General features: G+C 41.8%; 2 protein-coding genes across 2 annotated transcripts; one reads left to right on the top strand and one right to left on the bottom strand.

The window, feature by feature from the left end:
* Positions 1 to 744: 744 nt before the first annotated feature.
* On the top strand, positions 745 to 1,945 carry SPCS1 (signal peptidase complex subunit 1; the record flags this gene model as incomplete). Its single annotated transcript, XM_048482223.1, has 3 exons — positions 745 to 855; positions 1,224 to 1,310; positions 1,777 to 1,945. Coding segments are annotated over 3 exons (321 nt in total), but the record flags the coding sequence as incomplete, so codon positions are not given.
* A 2,427-nt stretch (positions 1,946 to 4,372) lies between these two features.
* Positions 4,373 to 10,912, bottom strand: LOC125424795 (serine/threonine-protein kinase Nek4-like). Its single transcript, XM_048482224.1, has 4 exons — positions 10,796 to 10,912; positions 8,135 to 8,334; positions 5,694 to 5,827; positions 4,373 to 4,978 (listed from the first exon to the last, which is right to left on the bottom strand). Exons 2-4 carry the CDS (start codon positions 8,319 to 8,321, stop codon positions 4,886 to 4,888), a joined length of 414 nt encoding a protein of 137 aa, XP_048338181.1. The 5' UTR covers positions 8,322 to 8,334; positions 10,796 to 10,912; the 3' UTR covers positions 4,373 to 4,885.
* Positions 10,913 to 11,637: the final 725 nt, after the last annotated feature.

The following is an 11,637-nucleotide window of genomic DNA, read 5'->3' as shown; positions in this document are numbered from 1 at the left end:
AAGGGGCTGATGGGAATTATAGTTCCTGAACATCTGGAGAGCCGCAGGTTCCCTACCCCTGATCTAGCTATTTCTTGCTAGGCAAAAGTACTTGCCAAATTTACCGTGAGAAGGTTTGCATCTAGAGCTGGTTGACCACAAAAGCAACATTATTACATCTCTACTATCAGCAGATACGAAAAAGACATTGTGTGACAAGGCTGTGGGTCGGTGCAAGCACTGGCACTAAAATCTGAGCTCCAACAGCATGATGTAGTACAGAGGCACCCAATGTGGTGCCATGGTGCCTGCTGATACATTTTCTGGTGCCCACCAAAGGTTTTTAAAAAGCGGTCAGCAAGGCTTCTGATTGACTGCTGGAGATTTGATTTGCTGTGCAAATTGTTTAAAAGGTTGCTTTGCCAGCAGCTGCCACTACAACATAAGTATTTGCATTGTATTACTGAAGTTAAGCTGTGGCAGCCATTTTGCAGCTGGTTCTCCCTTCTGTGGCAGCCATTTTGCGGCGGCGGCCAGAATTACAAATGTACCCACAGGCTCAAAAGGTTGGGGATCCCTAGCGTAGGCTCTGCGAGTCACCTTCAGTCTCTCCCCCTTCCTTCTTGCTACTACCATCTCATATGCCACCTATCAAAATATTTTTTAAAGAGATCTCAAGTTATGAGAGGGAAGCTAGTCATCACATCTGTGAATAAGGTATTTCCTGATCCCTTCTAAGGCCTTTTTTTTTGGTTGGAATGCCAGCACTCCAAAAGCCACAAGAGTTGGGAAAATCAAATCTTTATCTTTCCACAGGATTACAAAGGCCAAAAATTAGCAGAACAGATTTTCCAGGGAATCATCCTTGTGTCTGCTGTAAGTATACCTTCCTAAATGCTGTCTGTGTATATTAAAAGCAAGATCCAGCATGTTGTCAGGCCGAGTTAGTATTTGATTGAAAACACAGAAATCTTAGATGCCACCAGTAAACCTAGAAGCTTGTTTATTTGTGTTGTTTTCCGTTGATAGGTAATATCTCTGCAGCTCAATTGCGTTTTTTTCTTTATGATTTGTTTATAGATGTCTAGCTATCTGCCTCATTGATGTTTTATATACTATATATAGTGAATTCTTAAGGATAAAAGCCCAGCTGTATAACTTTGCTCTTTTCCCAACACAAATAGCTATTTTGCTGTTCGTTTTATATAAACAGATATCTTTTAACTTATTTCAATTTTTTATAGGTAATTGGTTTCATTTATGGATACATCACTGAACAGTTTGGCTGGACAGTTTACATAGTAATGGCTGGATTTGCTTTGTCATGCCTGGTAAGAATTTGACTTTATGATAGCAGGGAAAATTTTTAAAATGTACCTGAGTTGCTGAAGTCCAAAGAATGCTGTGATAGGACACAGCTACAACATACACTTGCACTATCCAAGCTGAACATATAGTGTAACACATCACAGAAAACTTGTATTTCTTGGCCATTTTGTACATTATGCTAAAGCATAAACACAAATTATCCAATGGCCTCCTCCCCCAGCTATCATTGCTCTTCATCCAGGCTGCACAGTTTACCTGCAAGAAAGTTTTGACCCACTTTTGAGTGTGCTCTTAATTCTTACCTTGCCTTATTTGAAATATAGATCGCTCTGAAGGTTTTTTTTTTGAAGATTGACTTGCTATTTAACAACCTTCCCTATAAATTTCTGAAATTTAAACAAAAGGCAAGGTTTCATAAAGCTAGGCAGCAAGTCTGATCTAGATTTTTTAAAATGTTGTCGTCCGCAGCTAACACTCCCTCCGTGGCCCATGTACCGTCGCAATCCTCTGAAGTGGTTACCTGTCCAGGAATCTGCAACAGATGATAAGAAGCCAGCAGACAGAAAAGTAAAAAGGCACCCTAAAAACTGAAACTATTCTGTATAAATGTTGAACATTAAATTTGTTTTGAAGTTGATTACTCGCTTTGCAGTCCTATGTGATTTTTTAAAATATTTGACAGCATTTCAAATTTGGGTGTTCATACATGGCTTAAAAATGAGATTTATCCAGTGCTGCCCTGTGTAAATGAGAAACTAAGTTTACTAGGCTCAGACATTCATTTGAGATGTTTTAATGTGCCTGTGCAATGTCTCTATTGTTACACGGGAAGCTGTCTCTGTATGAAGATCTGTAAAATTTATTCATCGTTTTCATCCTAATCATGACCTGGGAGCAGTTTTAGGCTTTCACTTTACCTTGTAAGAATGAAATATAGTCACATATAGTTTATATGACAATCTGTTTATATATTTTGATGTGGCAATCTGCCCATACCCAGAACCAGTCATGCCACAAGTTCTCTCAAAGATTTGTTTTCTCCTTTACCTTCTCTTTCATGACTTAATCTGTCTTTCTGCTACTGTCCTATTTCTGAGAGAGTTACTTCAGTAATGGAAAGCTATTGCACTTGAAGCTTCATTTATTTTTCAGTCTGGATGTGTGGTAACAAAACAATCAGTACAGTGGGCCTTATTCTGTCATTTTTGGAACAAGTTTTTCTAAAAGATATTTTTTAAAAATTATTTTCAAAACTAAAAAAATGTTAAGGACAGCTTAAAAAGATGAGAACACATTTGAACCATCTAGGAATAATAAAGGCTACTAAATTGGTAGCACTTGATACATATGTCTGCTTGGGTCTGGATCATACCATACGTTCCTGTAGCACAACATCTTATTCAGCTATAGCCAGCCTGATGCCCTGGAAATTATTACAAGTAGGCCTGGTGGTGGAAGCTGTACCCTGCTATTACTGCTGTATCCTGTGTGCTGCTTTTCAACATGAATATTCTACAGCCAGTTAAGTTAGAAAGCTATGAAGAGAGACAAGAAAAATATTTGAGGCTATTACAACATTTTGAAGCAGTGAATTCCAAAATTGTATGGACATGCCATTGTTTAGAATACTCATGAATTTATTCAAAAGTCACCTTGATTTTTTTTCTTCAGCCTTTCAACACTTGTGTCACCAAGTTTTAGAAGTAAAAAAGATAAACTGGATCTTAAATGTCTAACTCAGTAGTGTCAAACTCATTTCTTACAAGAAGCAAATATGTCATAAATGTGACTTGGTCAGGCTGGGCTCTGTAGGAGGGGGTGGTTGCGTCAGCTGGTCCTGCAATGGCACTGGATGGTGTGTGGCTGGACTGGCAAACCTGCAATAGAGTAGGGTGGTTTATCAAGCACATGAGTCAGCTGAGACACACTCACACACCCCTCCTGATCTGGCCTGGAGAGCTCAGTGGGCTCACCAGGCGAGATCAGCTGTGGGGGTGGGGGGAGTGCATTGGCTGGCTTGCAGGCCTGATGAGTGCCTTCAGGGGCTGGATCTGGCTGCTGGGCCGCAAGTTTGATACCCCTGGTCTAGATTCCAGGAGAGTCTTGTTGTGCTACATCCCTTTTAGTGTAAACAATTGTCTTTAGTCTTTATTTCATTTCCACAGGATGACCTCTACTGTAATTACAGAAAACTTCTGTGGTTCTCAGTCACTGGCCCACAAAGAACCACACTTAGAATGACCATTAATAAATTAATCAATCATTACTTAGCATGATGTCTTTACTTCAAGGAGTCTTACAGCTAATCCATTCTTTAGCAGATTCAAGGTGGAAACTGCCTGTTAGCCACAGTCCTGAAGCATGGGCACTGGTTAACAGTGCTCAGAAGATCCACGGGTGGCTCCTGTGTCACTACTACAAATTGGATCAATTAGAAGCTTGCTAACAGCGTGGTTTTGTGTGTGGTTCTCACTGACTTGAGAAAATCAAGTAGCGTAAATTATTAGGGTGTAAAACAGGTTCACAAGTTCTTCTTAACCTTCAGATCATAGTGGCCAGCAAAAATCACTTAATATTTTCAAGCCAAAACAAAAAAAGTCTTTTGAGACATTTTCATGCCAGAATGTGTTCTTATCAATACTGCAATCCTACTTAGTGGCTTAAATTCTAAGCAGGACTCAGTGAGAGAAACACTTGTACAGAGGGTGGCGGAGTCTCCTTCTTTGGATGTTTTTAAACAGAGGCTGGATTACCATCTATCAAGAGTGCTTTGATTGTATGTTTCTGGATGTTTCTGGTTGGACTGGATGGCCCTCAGGATCTCTTCCAACTCCATGATTCTATTCCTAGCAGTCAGGTGACTCACAGGAATAGCACTGGGGGCAATGAGAGGGAAAGGTGCAGGCTGAGAGGAAGCTGGTAAAAGTTCTTCCCTGTGGCAGTGAAAAAAATGGTTTTTAGTAGAATTAAAGGAAAGTATTGGAATGTCATTCTGTATCAGTAAGTGGAAGGCAGCTACAGCCTGAATATTTTATAACAAAAGATTACATTGGGTAAAAAAATATAAAACAATTGTGTGACTTTATTCCTTCAAAAAAAGAAATATTTGAAGACCCAAGAATGTATTTACAAAAAGTTAACTTCATTACTTTAAAAAACAAACATACATCATTTCAACACATTCAAGGCACCTACCTACACATTGGTCATTTGTAATCTAAAATAAAACAGAACAGGATTCAGATGCTGAATTATTTCTCACCCTTCTCATTTTCCTCATCACATTATAACGTTTACATGGAGGACAGAGTATTGTGCTCTGCTTCCAATCCCATAGTCTTTCATGCAAGTGCCATTTGTGATGACAGAACATTGAGATTAGGTGTGCCAAACATTTCTACCATTAGGCTTTATGTAAATGTTATTATAATGAGCGAAATCAGGCAGCTGTACAACTGATAAAGAGAATCCGACAGCTTAGACTATACAGAGAAATGCAAATCTGATGAACCTCAAAGAACTGTTGAATCAAGTTTGGTAATTTCCTTCAGGAAGAAGTGGTTTATGGACGTATCAGTCAAAGCTTTACATTGTCTTCTAAGAACTTCAAGTGGTGGGCCTTCATGCTGTAAGAGGGGTACTTTTCTCCCATCAGCTCCTGCAAATATACCTGTTCAGAAATTGTTTAAAAAAACTACTTTAATTCCAAACATGAAGGCTACCAGTGAACTATCTAGGATACAATTTAGGCAGAATAAGGTAACCCAAGCTCACTGATTTCAGACAGTTTAGGCAGTCTCAGGTATTGAATTCAGCTGGGTATAGCACACTACAGTTATCGCTGGGAAAAGTTGCATTAATGGAAAAAGGACAGCAGTCAGTGAATGCTTGACACTGAAATAACCTGCAGCAATCCAACAGAGTTAAGTTTATTTAAACCCATTTATTTTGAAGGGCTTAGACACATTTAACTGTTGGATTGTGGCAACTTTCTCAACTGATTTAGAACACAAGCACTTGTTCAAAGTACCAAAAAGTGAAAGCTAATGCAAAATTTATCCATGGCACCACTTCCTCATTCAAGGAAGGCTAGCTGCAATTAAAATTAATGGGATTAAATTTATTTTCAGCTAACATCCTGTTGATTTCAATGTAATCAGCTTTTTCTTAACTAAAGCAGCACATTTTTAAAAATCCTCACCTGTACCTGTTTTTCACAGTATTGGGGGGGGGGGGGGGGGAAAAAATTTCTATAGCTAGCTGCTTGGAAAGCAAACCAACTACAACATCAAACATAACACTGCTTTTCTTTCTGATAACTCTGCATTTTAAAAGTGTGGAAAAGAAGTGAAAGCTTTCAAGTTCAAGTGTGAAGAACAACTCGCCTCTCTTTTCTGTTCATCCTCCTCCTCCATAACATCAAACACCTTTTCCAGAAGCTTCATTCCAAGTCCTTGAACTACATCTGCCCTTAAGATTTCAACCAGTCTCCTGATTTTCTCAGGACCAGATGGAATATCTAAAACCATAAACACAAATCTATTTTGCATTCTAGCAGATAAGCAGAAGGTAAATCATGATTATGCTTTTCCCTGTTTTTCAAATTCATCTCCTTTCTAGTTCACATCAACCTTTCCAGACTATTAGGCTTTGTCATTGGCTGGGGAGGCTAATATTCTAGAGGAGCTGGATCCACTTGACCTAGATGGAGTAACAGTGTTTTTTTCAGAGCAGATTAAGAACTTGACAGTACTCTTGGACTCCGCCTTTGCCAGTGGTATATCGGGGAAAGGGGGCTCATTTGATCCAAGCACTATTCGCCTGGGTAATGTGGGGTGTGCATTTTGGCCCCTTCCCCTCTCTCTCCCCCCCCCGCCGAACTTCCCCTGCCCCCCCCCAACTCTAAGCGGTGGCAGCAGCCCCCTGACTAGCCCCCAGGAGTGCTGCCACTATGTACCTCCATCACCCCGCTCAGCTGCTCCGGAGGCTCCTTTGCTTGGCCTGGTCCAACCCAGCTTGGCTGATGCTACTGTGGCTCCAATCATGTGACCACCGGGCCAGGTGTAGGGTCCGCATCCACTGCCCTCTCTTCCCGCAGCCCTACCCCTAGGAAGCAGCCAGCTGGACAGCGCAACTCGGAAAAGGTTTGTTGGTTTCCTTTTGCAGGGACAGTGATGTGCCAGGGGGGGTTCAGCAGGGGTTTGGCAGGGGTGGGGGGAGTTCAGCCAGGGGCTGGGCATGGTGCCTGAAGCAAGCCCCAAGCACCAAATTGTGGCTAAACACTACTGTGCCTTGCTGTCTGAAAAGCAGGTTTGCATGGTGACCAGATGCACCTTCTGTCAGCTGCATCTAATTTGCCAACTGTCATTACCTTGACGTGGCTGATCTGGCCATGAGCATCCACGCTTCTGTAACCTTATGGCTTGATTACTGCAATGCATCTGCATGAGGCTGCCCTTGAAGAAAACCCAGAAACTATAACTCAGCCAGAATGCAGCATCCCAACTACTGTCAGGCTAGCCATATATTGCCCATCCCTTCACAACCTGGGGCCCACACAGTTGGACCATTTCCCTCGCTATGTCCCTCCATATGTCCCATCTCTTGGCTATCCCACCACTTAGGATGGCCCCTCTGACATTCACTAGCGCTCAGGCCTCTTCCATTGTAGCTCCAGCTCTGTGAAAAGGGCTTTCTAAAGAGGTGATGGGGGACCCTCCTTGGAGGTTTTCAGGAGATGCTCCAAGGCCTGCCTGTTTACCAAGGCTTTGGGAGAGCTTAAATAGGCAGGCATCATCACTTAGGAGAATTCCAAGAAGATCTTCACTCAAGCTGACAAGTCTTCTGTTGTGACTAGCCTGCACAAGCACAGACCTATCGGTTCTGCACAGAAGGTCACAAATAGGAACTGACAGATTTTGGCCACACAGCCCAGAAATCAACAACAGCCAGTTAATTCCAGCCGTGAAAGCCTTTAAAAAGTGGTGGGCTGCAGACTTACCTGGGGGCGAAAAGGAGGGCAACATAGGATGGTCTCACTCGTGCCGGCAGCATGGCTGGGTAACAGCCAAGGAAGCTTCTGGACACATACGAGGTATTCCTGCCTCCTCAGCACCCTGCAATCTTCTGTCCTTGAACTAGTCGGGCTCATCTTGGTCTGCCTGGGGGTTGGAGTCTGGGCCAGTTTGCCCAGCTCAAATATCAATCCTGTCATGCTGCCTGATCCTTAGTCAGCTGCATGGTTTTTCCTGCCTATCCCACACTTTCTTGCAGGGGGGTTCTGGGTTGTTAAATTGAGTATGTAGTATGTTCCACGTTTGCTTTCTCTCTTGTCTTGTCCCAGCTTTACTGGATGGTAACAGCTTGGGGGCAAATCCATTTTGGTGGGGAAATGGCCTGCATGCCTATTTCCCTTGCTTTTGGTGATCACATTCAAGGATTTGGGGTGAGGGGTAACAGGGGACATGCCCAGTTCAGGAGTTGTCAAGGCACCCTCGCTTCAAGTGGCAAGGGGAAACCACGCAGTGGCTTCAAGGGGAAACCACGCAGTGGCAGATAGCCCATGCGGAATCCTACCATTTGCCATCGCAAAGGATTTCCCTCTATCCAGCAGACAGTTTGGGGCAGGGTAGAATACATCAGCCAGTAGGTGAGTTGACCCCATGCTGTGCCAAGGCCCAATAAGCTGCTGTATCAATAAAGTTGTGGCCATTTTCAATTCCAGAAGATTGTTGGTTTTTATGTGTTTGCTGTGGTAGGTGTGCAGAGTCATCTCTTTGTCCCTTCACTGCTGGAGCCACAATACTATGTAAAGAATGATACAGACCTGAAGAAAGCTCTTGAAACTGCAATTCATCTGGTTCTTCTGGTGCTTTTCCATGTAAAATCAGGGTGTCTCTGTATTTTCTATTAAGCTTGGACTGTGATTCAGGAACAGGTACTGCAGACCGTTCACCATTTTCTTTATTGTCCATGTTCAGTGTTCGGGTCATCAACTGTACCAATTCATTCATCTCATTTGTTTTTCTGCAAAAGGAATAAAGAGCCTGCATAATTAAATCCTAGCTTCCATGGTTTACAAAAGTGTAAATGAAACACTGAGCTGTGGACAATTTAGTAGACAGAGCTGTATGTTTCCAAATATCCAGTATCTGCAGCATATGCAAAATATTTGGAAGGTAGGGATGCAGTTTGACCAAAGCCCAGCATATGTGTGTGTGGGGGGGGGGGGGGGGGCCATCCATTAGGACTGCTTCTTGTTGTGGTGCCGCAAGGAAACATAGAATACGTCTGTTTAAAGGCTAAATAACTAAAGCCGTGTCCCTTTTCTTTTAACAATTTACTTAAATTTGAGTAAATTTTGTATTACAAAAAGAAGTACCATATATATTCGTGTGTAAGTCGACCCGCATATAAGTCGAGGCACCTAATTTTACCACAAAAAACTGGGAAAACTTATTGACTCGCGTATAAGTCGAGGGTGGGAAATGCAGGAGCCACTGGTAAATTTCAAAAATAAAAATAGATGCCAATAAAATTACATTGAGGCATCAGTAGGTTAAATGTTTTTGAATATTTATTTCAAAGAAAAACAGTAAACTAGCTCTGTAAGTGGAAAAGAGGGTCAACAAAAACAATATGGTCTCAACAATAACTTTAAAAGTACAAAAACCTTAGCTCAACCAGCAACCAAGCTAGAACACAAGAGTTAAAATCCTTCAAAACTGGATTTTTGGTTAGGGGAGGAATGGTTAAGTTAGCAGTACCAACATTTCAGAGTATCTTTAGGAGACCCTCCTGATGATACCACCCAGGTTTGGTGAAGTTTGGTTCAGGGGGTCCAAAGTTACGGACCCTCAAAATGTAGCCCCATCTACTATTAGCTCCCATTGGAAACAATGGGGGATGGGAACACCCACTTTGGGGGTCCATAACTTTGGACCCCCTGAATCAAACATCACCAAACCTGGCTGGTATCAGCAAGAGATCATCTTGATGATACTACCCAGGTTTGGTGAAGGGTGGTTGAAGGGGTCCAAAGTTATTGACCCTCAAAATGTAGCCCCATCTGTTATTAGCTCCCATTGGAAACAATGGGGGATGGGGCACCCCTTTGGGGGTCCATAACTTTTGACCCCCTGAACCAAACTTTACCAAACGTGGGTGGTATCATCAGGAGAGTCTCTTGAAAAATCCCTGAAATTTTGGTGCCACTAGCCTAAAAACTGCGCCCCCTGGTGGCCTACAAAGTAAAAACCTAAAATATTTTTAAAAATACACTGACTTGCGTATAAGTCGAGGGGGGCTTTTTCAGCACAAAAAATGTGCTGAAAAATTTGACTTATATGCAAGTATATATGGTGCTGATGTTAAACGCATAAAGGCACTATTTTATAAGGATAGTACATACAGTGGAACCGTTTAGGTGGTCATTTGTCTGAAAAGAATAGATGAAAACTGAAACCGATGAAAACTGAGGCAAACTTTTCCATAGAAATCAATATAAATCCAATTAATCCGTTCTAGGTACTCCAAAAAACATACCAAAAACACATTTTTTGGTGAATAAACATAGTGTTTAATGCTGAAAACAGTAACAAACAATAACACTAGGACCAGCTTCAGAGCCAGTGGACCAATGTCGCACCAGAAAGCTGTCCAAAGAGGTCTGTTTCTGACACCTCTTTGTCTGAAATGGGGCAAGACACTGTCATTAAACAAGTTGCAGACACGGCCTGCAACAGCTTTGTCCAGGTGATTTTTCTCCACAAACCCCTGCACCTTACTGCAAATCGATGAAACGAGAACAAATTGCACCATGAAAAAAAAAAGAAAGCCAGCTCAATGAAGGCGGAAGGCCCAGTGAAACCGAGGTTCCACTGTATATGTCTCATACTGAAGAAGATTAATCAACATTCTGATTGGGGTAACTAATAAAAACCAATATTATAGTGTCTGTGTTACGAAATTGGGGAAGAGAGTTTAACTAGATCTACAAGAACAGCAGCCAGTAGACTGCCATCATTTTTGATAGTATTTGGTTAGCACTTTCAGTAACGAAGTATGTGGGCAATCTTTATAATGTCCACTTCCATAAACAAAGCCCAAAAATTCAAGAACAAAAAACCCTTTTGTAAAGTGACCATTTGATCTACAAGTCACTTCTTGCTGCCCTTAGCAGTACCAGAAGTGTATTTTTCCGCTGTATTGGTTACTTGGCGCTAGTAAGGGCAGGTTCATAATCATAAAACACTGAAGCAGGAGTTATATGTCAATATTTCGATATGGCAGCCTCAGGGCCTCCACAATTCCTACTGTTCAACAACACAGATGTATATGAAACTTCAGGGGGAAAAACTTCATATGCATGATGCCCCTTGAAACTGGATTTTACTACAACACTAACTAGGCCATGTTGATACCACAACTATGTTATGCAGATGAACCAACATGTTGAAAGATGACAGATAGAACAGAAATCACTCACCCTTCTTTGCAGTCTCCATCTGATTTTTCAGCGGAACTGGAAGAAGTGCTCAGTTCATCCTCACAGAAGCAATCATTTAAGCTCTTTCTCTGTCAAAACAAAAAAAACAGGAAGATCTGAGAATCTCAGAAGCACTTCAGTTTGTATGCAGCGTGAGTGTAACAAATCAGCGTAAAGTCAACTGGCTAGTGAAATTGAAAAGGTTTTTTTTAAAAAAAAAATTCCCATCTTATTTGTTTAATAAGATTTTTCTCTCACTTTTCAACCAAAGCACACTCAAAGCAAAATGCAGAAAACAAAAAAAAATTCCAAAACATTTTTTAAACCTTGTGGCAGTGTGGCTGGCTCACCTAACCCATCTAGCTGCATTTTGTTGGCCATTCAGAGATATGCATCAAGCATGTTACAGTAGTGACCAGCAAGAGGATGATGGCGCCTAGCCCCCTCCCTTTATTCTCTGGAAGATTAACTACTTCAGCTGCTTGTTTTCAGTTACTTCTAAGAACATATGTGTCAAGAGATGGTCACCCTTTTATAAATCAACTTAACAGGTCAAACTGTTAAATTTCAGCAGTTGATGAAATCTTAGAACATGTTGTGATATCCTGCTTCCTGCTAACCCAGGAATTTCCATATCAAGGAAAAGCAAAGATGAAAAGCCTATAACCATCTTCTACATTTCAAAACAATCTGGCCTGAGCTGTTAACAGGCCCAGTGAGGGTGAAGAAAGCTAGCTCCTATAAGATAGTATGAACAAAGAGAGGAAAAACACATAGGCCGTTTCCGCACGGCGGCGGAAACGGCGAGGTCGGCGCATTGCGCGCCGACCTGAAGACGCTGG

This window comes from Sphaerodactylus townsendi, unplaced genomic scaffold, assembly GCF_021028975.2.
Source record: "Sphaerodactylus townsendi isolate TG3544 unplaced genomic scaffold, MPM_Stown_v2.3 scaffold_1014, whole genome shotgun sequence".
Lineage (NCBI taxonomy): Eukaryota > Metazoa > Chordata > Lepidosauria > Squamata > Sphaerodactylidae > Sphaerodactylus > Sphaerodactylus townsendi.
Note: the sequence above shows the minus strand (reverse complement) of the source record. Positions and strands in the feature narration are given on the sequence as shown.

What these genes read in the sequence shown, in the direction of transcription:
- LOC125424795 (XM_048482224.1), bottom strand. Translation starts at nt 8,321, where the DNA reads ATGAATGAATTGGTACAGTTGATGACCCGAACACTGAACATGGACAAT. An exon ending in GTTTCAAGAGCTTTCTTCAG is followed by an intron (nt 5,828 to 8,134) that starts GTCTGTATCATT and finishes TTATGGTTTTAG; the next exon opens with ATATTCCATCTGGTCCTGAG. An exon ending in AGGATGAACAGAAAAGAGAG is followed by an intron (nt 4,979 to 5,693) that starts GCGAGTTGTTCT and finishes ATTTCTGAACAG; the next exon opens with GTATATTTGCAGGAGCTGAT.